Source organism: Siphateles boraxobius, unplaced genomic scaffold (assembly GCF_051911475.1).
Source record: "Siphateles boraxobius isolate OS27281-9 unplaced genomic scaffold, OSU_SipBor_1 186, whole genome shotgun sequence".
Lineage (NCBI taxonomy): Eukaryota > Metazoa > Chordata > Actinopteri > Cypriniformes > Leuciscidae > Siphateles > Siphateles boraxobius.
In genome coordinates, this window is record NW_027508795.1 from 132,994 (window position 1) to 152,322 (window position 19,329).

At 37.4% G+C, this 19,329-nt stretch overlaps 1 protein-coding gene across 1 annotated transcript in view; it reads left to right on the forward strand.

Annotated features, from left to right (window-relative positions):
• Positions 1 to 19,329, forward strand: part of LOC143741304 (eukaryotic translation initiation factor 3 subunit H-A) — a 75,870-nt gene that overhangs the window by 32,046 nt on the left and 24,495 nt on the right. Inside the window, exon 3 of the mRNA XM_077233737.1 lies at positions 14,949 to 15,116. Within this exon, the coding sequence (XP_077089852.1) occupies positions 14,949 to 15,116 (168 nt within the window). The remainder of the gene's footprint in view (positions 1 to 14,948; positions 15,117 to 19,329) is intronic.

Sequence of the window (19,329 nt, forward strand, 5' to 3'; positions counted from 1 at the left end):
TAAAACAGTTATTGTGTTTCGCCTCCCCAGAGGATTCCCCCTTAATTGACTGCTTGAAATATGAAGTTCATGATGAACCATGTGGTTCATTGTTGCATTTGTCCTTTTTCGAGAGTCTAGAGAAGATGTAGTCCTGATGGAGGCTTGCTGCCGGCATGCTTTCTTACAAGTGTGTAATATGAAATCATCTGCCATTTGCAGATAGGTTTGGGAATCGAAAATCGGTTCTAGAATACTGGAGGTCAAAAATAGGATACTTGTTATAAAATTAAAATTTTAGATTACTTTGAGCATTTCAATATGAGTTTTCAAGCGTGAGATGTTTTCTGTTCTGCAGGGCGGCTCTTAAAGTGACAGCACTAATATTCCTGTTTCTGCCGTCTCTATAATAACACTAATCAAACAACAAAAAACAGAGAAAATTCACTCTTTTTGACTGAATAACTTTTGTAAGCATGTTTGTAATGTGTATTTTATTTATAAAGTGCAGTGTTATTTTACATTTGATTAGTTTCTGAACCTGAATACCTGAGAATTTTTAAACAGTTTATTTTATCATATCTTGGTTCAGTTGTATCTATCCGTTGCATTTTGTTAATTTTTTACTTACTGAGTGTTTATTGTCTTTAATAATGCTTGACATGTATATTAGTTAGGCTGGTTGTTTTTGCTATGGTATTTTTAAACCACAGGCAAACGTTTCTTGTGTAAGTGTTCTTTAACCTGTTGATTTGTTCATGATGTTAAGCTACAATTAAATGTTTTGCAATAAGACTAAATATGAATATCAACTTTTTTTGTTTTTGCCTTATTGGAATCGAAATCGTTAAAATTGAAACGACACCCAACCCTATATGCAGATGTGCACAAGGATGGTGTTTGGAAAGAGCAAACGCCCATTTTCCTTCTGTTCTCCATTCTCGTCCAGCCGTCGATAGGGATTGCGTGAAATGCGACGGGAATGTCATCGTGACACGCAGGCGCACGTGTTTTCTTGCTGTCTTATTGACAGATGCATGTGTGACTGGAAGCAAACAACACATCGAGCTCCCACGTCTCGCCCAGCTCATTTTCTCCTCGCAAGCGGCTGCATAATAGGATCTGAGGCACGCTTTGTTCTGTTCCACCGGGCATCGCAGATTAGCTGCAATTAATCTTAGTTAAGAGAGCCCTGTGTGCGCCTGACACCCTTATACGCAGCGCTGCGGAAAAGCAGAGGGGAAAATAAACATCAGGCTGGTTTATACAAGTCAATATCTTGTGCCTCTAATGGGACAAGATTCGACCAAAGCAACCCTTCATTTGACAAATACATCCCATCATTCAAGCTGTTGTGCTTCTTCGCCCCTCCTCTTGCTTCTCTTGCTTTGCAAGCGCACCTCATTATTCCCGTGGGATTCTCCTCACCGGCTCACTCGCTTTCTGAGGTTTTCCATGCCGCCTCGCTGGCGTCTCAATGAAGAATGTGCTTTCTAAACTTTCCCACCGACTGTTGAATCCGTTCCACATTTAAATCCACCAAATTTCTCAGGTCTTAGTTAAAGAGTTATATAAAAAATCTACTAATTGGTTTTTAGGCTGTTTGTGGGTTCATCTAACCCTGAATGGACATGGGAATTTCTAAGACACACCTTTTGTTTTTTGACTAGACAGGACAAAAATCAATGGAACCAGTTGTCTCGAAGTTCCCCTGTAGTCAATCATTTTATCCATTTATCGCAGTGGATAAGACACATGCCTTTGGTGTGAGAGACCCGGGTTCGAATCCACTGTGAGACTCCATTGTGTCCCTGAGCAAGACACTTAACCCCTAGTTGCTCCAGAGGCGTGCGACCTCTGACATGTATAGCAATTGTAAGTCGCTTTGGATAAAAACGTCAGCTAAATGAATAAATGAAAATGTTATCCCTTAACTCATCGTTGATCACTAAAATGACTTAAGTTTTTTCCTTGAAGAAAATTTCTTTATGCCTTAAAATATCTTGAATGTAACTCGACACCCTTGTCTCATTTAGTATGCGCAGTTCTATGAATATGCAAATGAGCCCCGCCTCCACTCACTCACTCAGAGATCCACTCGTTGACTATCACACGTTGATCTGATTGGTTACAAGGTAGTTTGTGACGTCAGAAACACCAGCGATTTCAAAGCGTGTTTTTGAGACTGTCTTTGGTTCACTGCAGTTTTAAGCAGAAAATACTCAGCAATGCTGTCGACTTATGAATTTACACACGGTTTGTGTTAAAGCATGCTAAAAACACCACAAAGACATATAAACAACATTATCACCACAGGGGGACTTTAAGACTCATACTTATTTAATTTAAAAAAAAAACTGAGGTATTATAGTGAGAATTCCTTTTTAATACCAGAGTTAGCAGCGTGTATTTGAATGCTGTTTAAATGTAATAAAGTAGAATGAAAAATGAACATTCCTTGAACTAGAAAAGGAAAGTTTGTCAAGAAAAACTTTGAATGTTGTTGTCTTTTAAAGTTTTGAAAAACGTTTGAAAAGTCTTGAACGTTTGTAGGCCAGATATACAAGTTTAAAATTTCATCATTTAATAAGTTGGCTTAGATGGGAAAACGCTTTTTCACAGAACGCATTACCTGAGTTGAAGTTCAGTAAATTCCTTTTCCAGTACGTTCGGTTTCTAATTTAACTTTCTGTCACCAATTCAATTCAACATCACACTGATGAATTGAGCAAGCGCCAGTTCTTCAATCCTAAATCGTGCACAGCTTTGAATGCAACAGAATTTTCTGCTGTCTAAAAAGCCTGTGTCATTTGCGTTGAATTAAATATGGCGTTACCCTGACGAATGCCCACGCAGGGTCCGAAATTAACTTTTTGGCTCACCTGCCACGGGGACTGGTAGATGAAAAAATCCACCAGCCAAGCATATTTTTTACCGGCCAAAATAATAAACAGCCTTTTTGTGTCACATATACATTCATTTCAGTACATTTAATTGAGATAAGTATTATGTTGAATGAATAAGAGTACATAGAAGTCAAATCAGAGCAACAAATATAAGACATGGAAGATGTGAGAATGGAACTAGTGCTCATAACAGTACATTTGAAGGTTTTGTAAAACTATCAGATACTTTACCGAAAGTAAACATAAAATTATGTTTTAAAATTATATATATACACACACACACACACATTTAGCTTTTTTGTTTGTTTGCTGCATGGTAAAAAAAAAACAGTATATATACCCTGTATTTGTTAAATCATGGGGTGCGTCGACACGCGCAACCACACGCGCCTAAAGACATTTCGCTGAGCAAGCACAATGAAGCAAGGCAAGCGAAAAGAAGTAGCTACTGTGTGGGACCATTTTGACAGAAAGGGCGACGAAGTTACTTGCAAAATATGCTACGTGGTATTAAAATAGCAGTAGGCCTAGTGCAAGTACAATGCAATATCACTGGCGAAGCAAACATCCACAAGCAAATGAAAGGCGCTTTCCGAAATTGGCCACTCTAGCGAGACGTCATCTCTGTATTCCCGGGACATCTGTGCCATCGGAGATCCAGACTCACCCCACATCATGTAGACATATTACTTTTTTAAGTAAAAACTAGACAAGCTGTGGATTGAGGTAGGCCTGCTATTTTTATTTGACGAAAAAACGTAGTCTGATGAAAAAAAGCGTTTTTTTCAAAGCTTCAAACTGATTCAGTGTTTTCTTTTTGTCATCTTAATTTGTTAATTCTTTAAGTTAAAATAATATATTTAGTGTTGGTCTATTTTGGGTGTGGAGAAGGTTCACACACTCTTCTTGAGGCACACACACACAAGGTCTCTCGCTCTCTGCAGTGCGTGCGCTACACGGTTTGGAGCACAGTATGAGCGCGCTCTTTCTTTCTCGCTCGCTCTAGATTCCTGGAGATTTGAACTAATTTGCGGGCATCAGGCAGCCGCTATCAATATGCGGGAGACTCCCGAAACTTACGTTTCGATGACTTACGATGTCTGGAACATCCACCCGCCAGTGTGGCGGATAGCCTTTTGAGATTTACTCGCCAAACGGAAAATCTACCCGCATTTGGCGCTTGGCGGGTGCTAATTTCGGACCCTGCCCACAAGGCTCCAGAGTGAGGTAATGCTGTTGGCCGGCTGTCTCTGTATTAATTCTCACCATGGTTTCTGCTTAATGAACCAAAATCCAGTTTTCCGTACTGCATCTGGTGTTGGCAGATTTTGTGTTTCTCAGAATCAGTGACGCAGTCAATTGCCCCGACGGGAGACATTTTGTTACTCCAAATGGAAGAATAGTGTGTGTCAAAGGGCCCAGTGTTGACCTTTGTGGGTTGAACGTGGACAGTTGTGGTTTCAGATCATCTGGTTTAATCTTTTTTTTGGTTTAAAGCTAGCGTTTCGTATTGGCTATTTTGCAGTTCTATCACGCACAGCCGTAGCAAATTGGAGAATTGCAGCTTTGGAAAGCGGAGACGCATGTATAATGCAGATCTCGATCTGTTTGATTGTCACTGCTGTGCCTGAAGGAGCCGTGGCATTGTCTTTCGGTTTGGTTGTGGGTCATTTTCAGGGTTCATTGGGAGGAAAAATGAAGTTGGAATCCATGATGATTAGCCTTGGAGGTTCTGGTTTGACTTGTCAGGCTGAATATGGTTGTAATTTGTCTAATCGTTGCTGTGGCTCTCTGGTTATTTGAGGCATGAATCTTCAGCTATGTAATTCGGAGGTGTAGATGAAGCTGTTCGTAAGGGTTTTTAGTCTTGTTCAATGCAAGAAAGTTTCCCATTCATGACGGTGCACACAATACAATGACGTCAAACTTTCTTGCAATGCAATACCATTGTAAGTGAGTTATCATAAAATATCTGGCTTCATGCTAGAATTTCTTTTCCAATTGGACCTTAATTTCTGATACAATTTGATTTTTAAAAGAGAGCCTGATTTACTCAATACAGTGACGTGCACTTTTACCTTATCCTGGGTGTGCGATATCACAATTCTTCTGTCGCCTCCGAATCAACATACTGTACAACTCAATGTACATTCACATCACATGTTAACGCAGAGATAGTTATACTCACTGAACACTGCAATTCACAAAAGTTCACTATTTGCATGTGCTTTAAAGCCTTGCCGGTTAAACGTTTAATTTGCGTGCTGATGCGCTGCTTTAACATGCGCTTTTCTGAGCGTATAATCTTGAAGCGCACAGGCACTAAAAGCCTGTCAAACAGCATCTGGATTCTGGCCTAAGTTATCTTTCAAGTCTTATTGCATCAATATTCTCAAATACACACAATGTTTACGTAAGCACAGATGGTTGTGTCTAAAGTGAAAGCAAACATTTAAGAGAACATCTGTTGTGTGTATTTTAGATGAGTGACGGTCTTAAAGTGACAGTAGCCTAATAGTAAACAAGTTGCCACTTGTCCTTAAAGGGATAGTTCACCTAAAAATGAAAAGTGTGTTATTTACTTACACTAATGTTGTTCCAAACCTGTATACATTTCTGTCTTGTGCTGAACACAAAAGATTATATTTTGAAGAATGTGGTTAACCAAACAGTTGCTGGTCCCCATTGACTTCCATAGTGGGGAAAAATATACTATAGAAACTCAGTGGGGACTGTCTGATTACTACATTCTCCAAATTAACATATTTTCAACTGAAGAAAGAAACTTATTTGAGTTTAAAACAACTTCAGGGAGTAAATGACTATTCATTTTGGGGGAAACTATTCCTTTAATGTTAATAAAACATCAAAACACAGTCAAGTGCAGTGAGTGATTTTCTCTGAGAACTTTAATAGCAGCATTAATAAATCAATGTTGGAATGAAATTTCTGAAACAGTTTGGTAAAAAAAAAAAGGCTAATTTACTCATAAAACATTGACGTGTTGAAGAAAATGAAATGCATTTTTTCCTTAACTTCCAATTATGGCGTTTTGACTGTCATTTATCTTATTTGTCATAAATTTTCTGTTTAGACCTTTTTTTTTTAATACCTTGGATCAATATTGAACCCAAACAGGTTATTGCTATTTTAGTGCCTCTAATCGAGCACGCATGCAAATTCTCCAAGGATTCGAATGATAAACGTCTCCTATCTAACATGATCCGGAACATCTTCCCTCGGCTGGTTCTTGCACTACTGCGAATCGCTCGTAAATCAGATGCGTGTCGTGTTTTCACAGTAGTTTATTTCAGGGATCGTACAAGTGCTTAAAGTACTCGAATTTCACTACTTGAAATTTAAGTCCTGGAAAACCCTTCAAAACAGCCATTTTTTTCAACAGGTAGCTACTTGAAAAGTAGCCTTGAATTGAAGATCTCTTTTTTGTGTGTGAAAAAACAATCTTTTCACGCAAAATTATCGCTGTAGCCCATAGAGCAGAGAGCTATTTTGCATGGCTATGAGGATGATATTAAGTTTATGATAAGTATATAATACAATTTTAATTTTTCATGTCAATCATATATTCATAGAAAAAAATCAGTTTGAATTGGATTATGTTTGTCATAGTATCTTTTCAATGGTAATGGGGATTTTCCATGCCTGACAATCTTGGTCAATGGATTGATCTTTGAGTTGAAACATCAGATGCCATATAAAAAAAAAGAGAAATAAAATAAAGATATTGTTTAAGTGCTTATTGTTGTCCTTGAAAACCAAAAAAGTAGTGCTTTAAAGTCCTTAAGTCCTGGAAATTCATTTGACAGAATCTGCACAGACCCTGTTATTTGTTTTTCTTAAGTCATATATTTTCAAGTATTTTTTTTTAAACCTTAGATCAATATTATTGAACCCAAACAGGTTATTGCTATTTTAGTGTCTCCAATCGAGCATGCATGCAAATTCTCCAAGGTTTCGAGTGTTAAACGTCTCCCTATCTAACATGATCCGGAACATCTTCCCTCGGCTGGTTCCTGCACTACTGCGAATCGCTCGTAAATCAGATGCGTGTCGTGAGTATTTAGAAGCATGCGAGAACACATTACAGAAGGACCTGCGGTGCAAAACATGCCGTTGATGTTCACTTTCATATGCGTTTCTGTTTGGTATCGCCAGACTGTTAATGGATGTGCGGGAAAGAGTCACGAATTAAATCGCGCTGCCATTACACTGCATGTCTTGTAGCCTACGGCTCAAGTCTATCAGGCCTGCCAATAATAAGCAATCCATTTGCAACTCCATACCTTGATATATTACAACGTGTGCCTAAGCATGACCCCAGAAGTGGTGGATGTGAAAGCGTGCAATTCTAGTCGCCAGTTATTGCTCTTATGTTTGACGGGCCTGTTTGCCAAACTGTATTCATCCTTTGCCCTGACACTAAGAAATCCGGTCCAAAGAAAGGCAATAAATTATTCTCCCGCCTGACACGGGCTCTTATTACCTGTGTCACTCTACATAGAAGGACCGTGTTGGGATAATGGTGGATTTCGTCAGGGGAAGAATTTTCCGGCACAAATCAAATGTCAGCGTTCGTCCAGGTAATGACGTCCTCGCCTCCCACTCGGCTCGTGTTTCTCACTCCGGGCTTGACAGCAGAACCCAGTGTTTCATGAAATTAATGTTTCTTTCTGTGGTGGCGCAACTCTGTAATTCAGGGCGGGTTGGGTTTGACCCTCAAGTACCAGTTGTGCACAAAAGCCTTTGAATTATACAGCCACAGTGAAAACCCTTAGTCGTCACAACAATGGGTCGCAATGCTCTGCAATCCCAGCTCTCCTTGCTCGCGCCCGGCTCAAATGAGACTTCAGCTTTCTCTAAAGATCAAGGGAGCGAGTTATCGTTTTGTTCAAAAGACATTTATGCAAAGGGAGCACACTTGCATGTTTGTTTTGTAACCGACGAGTGATATTTAGCATTTGCATCCCACATTATATATCATTTCCCGCCCCAAAAAAACATCAAATGTTAAGCTGTAGGTGTAAAAGCCATTGTTCATTATTGCGATCGGAGTTTTAAATTAACACCCGCCAAATGCGGGTAAAAATCAACATTGGCGAGTAACGCTTTCAAATCATGAGCCAATGTGGTGGGTTATTATGTTTACTCGCTTTGCTGGGGAAGTTTGTGTAGTCAAATCTGTGCAGATTTAGCACAAATACTCGTAAGTCATAATAATATGTTAAATACAGCGTATTGCACAGAATCTGCTCAGATCTGGCTTACTTGAACACACACGTCACTTGATCGCTCCACCCAAAAAAACATTTTTGGTGATGAAAATAAGCGGAAAGGAGGAGATGCTGGATGACTGGATTTTGTTCGAATAAGAAATTAATTTATGAAATCCAAATTTATATATATATATACATACATACACACACACACACACACACACACATACACATACACAGTATTCAGCATTTGAAGTGGATATATATACATATCCCAGCCATAGTTTATTTCTGGTTTTATATATATATTACACACACACACACACATATACATACACAGTAGTCAGCATTTGAAGTGGAGATATATATATATCACAGCCATAGTTTATTTCTGGTTTTATATATATATTACACACACACACACACATATACATACACAGTAGTCAGCATTTGAAGTGGAGATATATATATATCACAGCCATAGTTTATTTCTGCTTTTATATATATATTACACACACACAAACACACCTGGGTGCAATGTTTCACCCTTTTAATGCAAAGGTTTTGTATCTGACAACTGATATTTAGTATTTGCGTTCCACATTATATGGTATTTTTCCACAAAACATTGAATGTTCTGCTGTAGATGTAAAAGCCAATTTTGCTGATTGTTGCGATGTTTCACCATTTGGTGACTATTGTAAAAATTGCGTAAAGGTCTCATTTAAGAGGGGTATTTTTAGAGGGTTTCATATCAAGGAAGTGTCATCGTGAGGCTTCCATAGGAATGCAAATTGCATCTCGGCTGAATGTATTGCCTCATGCCCATCCGCTTTACAGCACTGTCGGGATTGTTTACTATGGCAGAGCTGTCTTTCCTCTAGAAGCGGGGCCTTGAGAGTGTTTATTTTGGGGCTTGAAGATTTGAATCACTTGTTTGGCTTCAATTTAGTCCTTTAAAACGTCGTCCCCTCGTGCATTCGCTCGGAGGAAGCCAACCAAGAGTTTTGGAACAAATTACATCTCAGGGTCTCATTCATATTCAGCGTCGCCTGTCAGGAGCGAGCGGGATGAGTTTAGTTGTTAGGCCCGATGGGCACGCTTGAATCTGCCAAAGCAAACGCTTGTGCTTGGGTTACTCCACGCTTGTGCTTGGGTTATTCCACGCTCGCGGCTCTGGGTCCGATCGCCGATACCGAAGATGCTAATAGCAAAAGGAAAGGTCTCGCTAGTGCGTCGTTACGCGTGAAAGGTGGAACTGCTCATCTTCGGGGAATATCTTCATCTGGGATATATTTAATAATAATATTAATAATAATAACACCGTAATTCCTGTAATAAATATATTTGCCATATATTATTCAATAGTAATAATTCCTACAATAACTATTAATGGCATATATTATTCCATAATAATTCCTAACATAAATATAAATAGCTTATAGTATTCAATACTACTGCTACTAATATTAACTCCTAAAATAAACGATAGAATATATTATTATTGTAAAATGTTTAATAATAATAAAAGTGGTAAATCCTAAAACAAATATTAAAAGAATATATTCAATAACAGCTCAAAATAAAATATTTACTACTACTACTACCGCCCTAAAATACAAATATCATATATTGCATAATAATGTAGTGGTGGCACTGGAAATGAAGAATAGTTCCACTTTATTATGCTTTCACCAAGCCGCCTCTATAGGGCAAGACCAGGCTGTGCTTTAATAAATAACTTTTAGGATTTACTTAATTATTAATGCCCCAGTGCATGATGGGAACACCAGTATTAGAAAAGTTGAGTAGGTTTTACTTAATTTTATATCATTGAGATTTACACTTTAATTTCTACAGGCTTGAGCACTAATATAGGATTTACTTTTGTTTTTTTGGATTCTTGCCCAAACTACTTTTTTCTGACGACTCAGTTATCAGTGCATATGCTTTCCTGCATACGGGAGATTGAGTTGCGCACGGCAACCGTTTCAGGCTCCTCTGGGAGATATTATGGTTAAGAGATCTCATCTGATGTGTTTCTTTATTTAGCCAACACCAATGTTCGACTTGAGTTTGTCTTTTGTACGTGCACACACTGATAGAGGCCTAATCCTCCTGATATTTAATGAGATTTTGTTTGTTTGGTGAAATATTGTGTCTGTGGATGTAAGATGTGGATGTGCAACTTGAGACTGATTCAATGCGATCCTGATTAATAATAGTTTTGTGTTTTTGGACTATTTTGTTGTGTTTTCGAGGGCCGTTCTTCCTTGAGGCCGTGAAGGTACGTGTTGCTTTTCAACATGGATGTTTTGTATTACAGATATAGTAATAATATATGTAACCAACATTTTATTAGTATTTTATATTCTGCATAAGCTGAGGTTCCAAAACAATAATGCCCAAAAATATTATTCAAAGATAAAGTAAATTTAATTATTATTTATCATTTTCACTCTAATATAAATAGTATACTGTATAATAATAATAATTCTAATAGTAGTAGTAATAATTACAATAATTCCTTACATAAATATAAGTAGCATATAGTATTCAATTCTACTATTACTAATAGTAATAGTATTAATGGCATATATTCGATGATGACATTTCCTAAAATAAATCTAAATGGCGTATCATTCAATAATAATAATTGTTATTCCTAACATGAATAGATATAGCTTTGAATAATATATGCCATAAATATTTATACTAATAACTCCTAAAATAAATATTAATGGCATATATATTATTCAATAATAATAATAATAATAATAATAATTCCTAAAATAAATATAAATGGCATATATTATATAATATTAGTGACATATATTCAATAATAATAATGATGTTATTCCTAAAATGTTAATGGCATGTATTCAATAATAACTCTAAATAAATATCAATGGCACATATTTAATACAAATAATACATTCTAAAATAAAAAGTAGTAGTAGAAATATGTAGTAGTAGAAATATGTAGTAGTAGAAATATGTAGTAGTAGTAGACATGTAGTAGTAGAAGAAATATGTAGTAGTAGTAGAAATGTAGAAATATGTAGTAGTAGTAGACATATGTAGTAGTAGTAGACATATGTAGTAGTAGTAGACATATGTAGTAGTAGTAGACATATGAAGTAGTAGTAGTAGACATATGTAGTAGTAGTAGACATAGGTAGTAGTAGTAGTAGTAGTAGTAGTGTTTCTCTTTCAGAGCACCTATAGTCTATGCAGGAATAACATATCAGGGTAATTTACAGACTTCTGAAGTTAACTAACTCTATGGAGTTCTGAAGTTAACTAACTCTATGGAGTTCTGAAGTTAACTAACTCTATGGAGTTCTGAAGTTAACTAACTCTATGGAGTTCTGAAGTTAACTAACTCTATGGAGTTCTGAAGTTAACTAACTCTATGGAGTTCTGAAGTTAACTAACTCTATGGAGTTCTGAAGTAAACTAACTCTATTTACTTCTGAAGTAAACTAACCTGGAGTTCTGAAGTAAACTAACCTGGAGTTCTGAAGTAAACTAACCTGGAGTTCTGAAGTAAACTAACCTGGAGTTCTGAAGTAAACTAACCTGGAGTTCTGAAGTAAACTAACCTGGAGTTCTGAAGTAAACTAACCTGGAGTTCTGAAGTAAACTAACCTGGAGTTCTGAAGTAAACTAACCCGGAGTTCTGAAGTAAACTAACTCTGAGTTCTGAAGTAAACTAACTCTGAGTTCTGAAGTAAACTAACTCGGAGTTCTGAAGTAAACTAACTCGGAGTTCTGAAGTAAACTAACTCGGAGTTCTGAAGTAAACTAACTCGGAGTTCTGAAGTAAACTAACTCGGAGTTCTGAAGTAAACTAACTCGGAGTTCTGAAGTAAACTAACTCGGAGTTCTGAAGTAAACTAACTCGGAGTTCTGAAGTAAACTAACTCGGAGTTCTGAAGTAAACTAACTCGGAGTTCTGAAGTAAACTAACTCGGAGTTCTGAAGTAAACTAACTCGGAGTACTGAAGTAAACTAACTCGGAGTTCTGAAGTAAACTAACTCGGAGTTCTGAAGTAAACTAACTCGGAGTTCTGAGGTTTGTCACAACCTTTGAAGCGCAATGGCTTACGTATAAATACGTTCAACAAGAAGTATTGTTGAATGAAGTGTTTCAGGCCCATCCTCAATCTGGAGAAAAACCCAATACTCCAACAACTTCTAACCGGCGTTTCGTTCAAGGCAATTTCCATGAGGATTGATTCTTCTCTGAAACTGGAATCCCGTACAGTCGCGAGTGGCGACAGCGTGTCAGGATCCTGCTCTTCAACAGGACTCGACGTTCCTCATCCCACACTTCTCCTTCCCACTGGAAAAGCTTGGCACAGGCAATTAAACTTTCCCCAGTGCATGTGTGTGAATCGAGTTCCTGTGAGAGAATCCGTCTCTTTAGTGCGGTCTCCTGCAGTGCGCACTGCACACTAGCTTGGGTTTATTTATAAGCTGTGTGTGTGTTCTGCTTCTCTCCTCATCTGAAAGTGAGCTGTCCCTGTGTAAATCCTTGTTAAAGTTCACGCTGTCCCCTCTTCACCCGGCGTTCTGCAGATTTGACATCTCTCCTCATAATCTGCTGCCCCTCTTTTCTCTTCTCTTTCCTCTTTTCTTCTGTCTGGCTGTGCCGGATCACTCCTGCAAACTTGCAGAGGCTTGAGTATAGTTTTTTTACAGACAGCGCACCTAAGATTTGCCTTGAGGCTTATCGGAGTAGGATGTAGTTTTCGTAGGTGGTGTGCGATATTGACAAATATCTCGATTTTCTGGGATTTTATTGATTATCAATAATTAGATGATATTTTGCTCAGTGTGTTGGTATCTTGTCAGTTGACAAGTCTTTGTGTGGTGGTTAGTTCAGAGCAGTGACAGAAGATGGTGCATACATGTATTTGGGTAAAAAAAAAAGTCTTTATAAAGACTTGGTGGTGGTGGGGTGGTGGTGGCACAGTGGATAAGATAAGTGGGTTCGAATCCACTGTGAGACACCAATGTGTCCCTGAGCAAGACACTTAACCCCTAGTTGCTCCAGAGGCGTGCGACCTCTGACATATATAGCAATTGTAAGTCGCTTTGGATAAAAGCGTCAGCTAAATGAATAAATGTAAATGTATAAAGGGAAATATGCCCATAAAAGGTCAAAAATATTTGGGAAAGATGATTTCTGAGTCAAATTCTTAGATTTAATCAATAAATTCTATAAAAATAAGACATAATAGGACTGTTACCAATTAAATGAAATCGATATCATCAAAATGAATCTTTGCGCTGCGGAGGAAACAGAAGCTGCGTCTGAAGTGGCATTTAGATGCTTTTACACACTGTTTAATACAGATCAGAGTGTGTTTAACCAGCAGTTGCAAATGTAGAAATAATATGTTGATGTTTTAAACATAAGATGTAGATTGATATTTTGAAATTTTACTTTATATGTGAAATTAAAACTGTCAGTAGGTGGCAGCAAGTCACTGTTGATGAGCGAGTCATTGAGTTTCAACCGATTCATTCAAACGGCTGATTCATTCAGGAATGAAGCATTTGACTCTCTTAATGAGTGAGTCATTGAATCATTCATTCAACTGATTCATTCATTCAGGAATGAAACGACTCTGTGTGACGCTCTGTCTGAATCTGCGTAACTAAATTTAATCAACCTAGAAATTATTTTAACAACTTGAAAGATCAAGTAACACACTTTTTTTTGTATTTGTGTGAGCATTTTAACTGAGATATTAGATTTTTTGGCTTTTAAACACTGCATACAATTTAAAGACAACTTAAAAACTATTTTTACATTTTTAATCTTATTTTTTTAATCTATTAATACTAATGTGCTTTTTTAAAGTGTTATGTTTTTTTCTTTTTGCTTCCTTTATAATCCGAATAAATAGTTAATTCTGTCTTTTTAAATGGCCTCATCCAATAATATTGTTACATTTTTATCATATCTGTGCTAGTATCTAGATATAGGTGCGTTATAATGACATGAGCTCTCTAATCCGTCACACAATGTTGGGAAGTCACGGTGTTGTTATAGTGCTGTTGGTCAAATGAATGTGCACTGAGGAAAAGTGATACTGGGAATCCACCCAGCCATTGTTCTTCCAGCACCTCCCATGATGCACCAGCCTGAAGCCTTTACTTGTTTACGAAGGCAGGCATCTGCTAAATTTCACCAGCCTAGAAATGTAGTCCCACTACTGAACGCATGATTTTGACAACTTTAAAGTTCAAGTTACACTTTTTTTGTGACTGAGATATGAGCTTTGTTTGAGTTTCAAAACACTGCACACAATTTAAGCACAGCTTAATTTTTTTTATTTAATTAATATTGTATCTTTTTTTTTGCATTGCATCTCATTGAAATATACAAATATGCTTTAAAAATCTTGTGCTTTTTCTTCCTTCCTCTATAATCCGACTAAACCATAATTCTGCCTTGTTAATGGCATATTGTCTATGCTTTATTCATGCCTCATCCAATAATAATTTGTTACAATTTATCATATCGATGTTAGTATCTAGATATAGGTGCGTTGTGACCAATCCGTCACACAATGTTGGGAAGTCACGGTGTTGTTATAGTGCTTTTGGTCAAATGAATGTGCACTGAGGAAAAGTGATACTGGCAATCCACCCAGCCATTGTTCTTCCAGCACCTCCCATGATGCACCAGCTCGAAGCCTTTCGCTTTGACTAATGAACGGTCCTGGAAATGTCAAACTTTTCGTTACCCAGCACCATCATTTCTCATAAAGCAGATATAAACTCATTTTCTCTCTCTCTTTATCTCTTCCAGTCCAATACCAGATGGAGATGATGAGGAGTCTCCGGCACGTGAACATCGACCATCTTCACGTCGGCTGGTATCAGTCCACGCTCTACGGGTCTTTCGTCAGCCGGGCTCTCCTGGACTCGCAGTTCAGCTACCAGCACGCCATCGAAGAGTCTGTGGTGCTCATCTACGGTGAGTGTCAGTGGATTCAGGGCTCGACGGTTAGAGCTTTTCACTCGTGTTGCTGATAAGAAACTTTTAAAAGTGGATCTAAACCTTGCATCAAAGTTATACGTGAATTTTCAACAATACTCGTTCTTGTCTTAGGACAACTTTGAACTTTTTTGATCCATTTCAAATGTTGACTACTGTGTGTATATATATATATATATATATATATATATATATATATATATATGTGTGTATGTATGTGTATATATATATGTAAGTGTATGTGCTGGGAAACGATTTTTCGCATCTAAAATAAAAGTTTGTGGTTACATGTGTGTGTACGGTGTATAAATTTGTATATATAAATACACACGCATGTATATATTTAACAAATATTTGTTAATATATACTGTGTGTATATGTATGTATATATATATATATAATTTGTATTATATATAAATATTTTATGTATAAATAACAGATTTTTCTTAAATATATGTGTGTATTTATATATACAAAATAATTATACACAGTACACACACATACATTATGTAAACACAAACTTTTATTTTGGATGCGATTAATCGTTTCGCAGCCCTAATATATATACACACTTTATAAATAAACAAATCTCTCATTTAAACTAATCTTTATTTTTGTTGCTACCACTACGACACCCGTTTGTGTTTGCTACGAGTTCTTTGTGTGTTTATCCCATTGTTAATGTGACTTTGTTCTCTGCTTTACATTTATGCCTGAAAACACCTTTTCAGTGTTAAAGTCTGTATTTTAAATCGGTCGCATTTAGAGTTGGGAATCGAAAATCGATCACAATTCTGGAATCGAATACTTGAGGTCAGTATTTGGATCCGTGTTGTAAAATTAATTTAGATTAATTTGAGTATTTCAATTTGACTTTAAACCATTCAAGTGCGAGACGACTGTTGCCTGTGCTAAACGTGTATTATATTTAGTGCTGTCAAGCGATTAAAATATTTAATCGCGATTAATCGCATTAATGCCATAGTTAACTCGCGATTAATCGCACATTTTTATCTATTCTAAATGTCCCTTGATTTCTATTGGTCTCATTATTTTTTCTAATTTTAATGCTCTTATCAACATGGAAAAGTGGATCAGCAGTAAGTTTGTTCTTAGCTGTGGTATCCATGTGCTTCTGTCTGAAGTCATCCATTGTAGAGCTTAGATCGGGCCCAAAAAATCAAGCCCGACCCGAGCCCGTGCGCATTGTGTCCGAGCCCGGCCCGGCCCGACACATAAACTGTAATTATGAGCCCGATTTAAACCCGTCCATTTTTTAATACGTGAGTCGTTATAACTGACGTTCTCAACTACTTTCTATGTTACTTTCTCCCGCCCGCAACATTTTTGTCCCGCTCCCGCCCGCAAATAGACTCTTTTTTTGTAGGCTACCTCCAAATACTTTCGCCTACGTGTCGCCACCATACACATCAGCATAAATGCTCCGGATAAATTATTTGTTATTAAAGCATTAACACACAAACCACTGTTATAACATAAAAGCAAGCAGGCTACTGAGTGCATGGTTTGGCATGACTGAATGCGCGCAAAGTGCGCTCCCTTAATAATTCCTAAAAAGCTGACATTAGTTCATCGCAATCTCACACATCTGTTATTATCAATGAAGCTGCTGCACAATGCATCTTCCATAATATATACACTTTGTTTGTTATAATTAGAGGATTTGCCAGCATACAGAATTCAGCACTGAACAAAAAGTCTGCTTTCAGCGGTGAGGGGAGTCTATTTTAAATGCTTCTGATTGCCCATTGCGTTCAAAATCAACACATATGTCTGTGATTGGCTACATCACTCAACGCTGCAAACATGTTATAAAAAGAAACTCTGGCCTGTAAATCGTTTCTATTTTGTTTTAGTTGTTCGTGTTGCTTTTCTGCAACATATGAATTAAAATGTATAAGTTTTTATGTTTTATTCATAGATATTTCTAGTTTGCGGGAGTCCCGCGAATCGTTTTATTCTCCCGTATCCGCACACACAGAGTGAGTGCATTACCGCTCGAGCCCGCCCTCGCACTCGGCCATCAAATCTAGTCCCGCACCGCACTCCATTGCGTTGAGAGTGCACGTCTCTAGATCGGCGTCTCGCGCTCGCGCCATCCACTCAAAACGTAACGTTAGCCTACTACTCTTTGGCCGGCGCGCAAGCCCAAACAAGTACGTGCGGCGTGCCTGTTGTTTTGTTTCCGGTCTAGCTATCCGGTGTGATGTTGTAGTTTTTCTAACGTTACTAGTTGTTGCAACAGCATGTGAAAAAAATACAAAGTTTGCTAGGCCAAAAAGAGCGTTAATCTCACGATAAAAAAATTGACGCCGTTAAAATGTGTTTGCGTTAACGCCGTTAATAACGCGTTTAACGCACAGCACTAATTATATTATATATTGAATCCGTGCGGCTCTTAAAGTGACAGCACTAATATTCCTGCTGCCTTCTCTATAATAACACTAATCAAACAACAAAAGACAAAGAGAAAATTCACTCGTTCTTGACTGAAAAACTTTTGTAACTATTTGTAATGAATATTTTATTTATAAAGTGCAGTGTTATCGCATCTTTGTTCAGTTGTATCTATTTGTTGCGATTTGCTATTTTTTTATTTGTTCTTTAATAACTGAATGTTTACTTGTCATTAATAAAGCTTGAAGCTTATATTAGTTGGACTAGTTGTTTTCTATGGTATTTTTAAACCACAGGCAAACGTTGCTTGTAAGTGTTGTTGATTTTTGTTTTTTTGCGGTAAGGCTAAATGTGAAAGTTATCTAAGTTTTTTTGACCTTATTGGAATGGAAATTAGGAATAGATAATCGGAATCAATACGCAGAATCAAAATAGTCAAAATTCAAACGATACCCAACACTAGTTGCATGCTTGTTGGTTTCAGTTGAAGTATATGATGCCGAAATGCAAGCGTCTCATGGTTGTAGATCAAGTTGTTCCTGGTGCTCGGTCAAGGGTTCGATACACAAACCTGCAGAATAAATGCCTTGAATGCAATGCAAGTCGCTTGAGATGAATGCATCTGTCAATGGCGTGAATGTAAAGTGCATTGGTACAATGGTGGGTGAAGTGTGTACTCAGGATCACGAGTATTTTACTGCCCTGTATTCTAGACTCGGTTCACGGCTGCTGTGCTTTATATTTAATCATGCCCCCTTTAAACCCATCAATAATGCAGGCTGATATATTAAAGTCTAAATAAAAATCTGCTCACATCTCTGCATACCGAGGAAAGAAGTCTTGCTGTTTCAGACAGTGTCTCTGAATTTAGCAGATCTGACTCTTTCTAAGAACTGTTTTTGGTGGAAATTCATTCCTATGCATTTACAAGACAAATCTCACATGACACGTTTTTACACACGTCGTTTTTACTTTTGCATATTTTTTTAAATATGCATTTATCCTAATATTTACTTAAAGCGACTTGCATTGCATTCATCAGGTGATAAATATTAGTACATTGTGAATATTGTAATTTTTTTATAGGCCAGTAAGTTTTATAAAGATTTACTAATAAGGAAAGGGTGTAGTTACATTCAAGCTATTTTAAGGCATGAAGAATTTTTTTTCAATGAAAAAAAGTTATGTCATTTTGGCGATTGAGTTTTAAGCGATAAAATTATTGACTACAGGGGGACTTTAATTTGGCATTGCACATTCACATTTAATTTAATTTTGGCATTACACAATGTGACTTACATCGCCATGTTGATCCTGAAATAAATTGTGCAGCCCTGTTTTTTTTTTGTTTTTTTTGCACTGACTTCTGTTTTATCATTGCATTATAATTTAAAATGGCCACCGTGACTCTATATGGCCGTTCCTGTAGCAAAGCAAGGACCCTCTGCAGTGTGTGTGAGTGAGTGGCAGCTCTGATAAGACCTGTGTGAACACTTCTCCGGCTTTGACAACTCTGACAAGCACATTAATTCAGTCCAACTCTCTTACTAAAAGCAGTGGTGAGCTAGTGTGGTTGGCGCAGCTTGAATATGAAACCTGACAGCACCTGCAGTCGATGATTTCTTTATGAAAGAGGAGAGAAAGCTTCTCTGCGTGACCTCCTGGCCCTCGTGCCTGAGATTGCTTATCCGGCGGGTGAATATAAATGTCTTGTAGGCGCTGGATGGAAGTGCTTGTTTTATGGCGCTTAACTCTGTGACCTTTCTGTTATTGT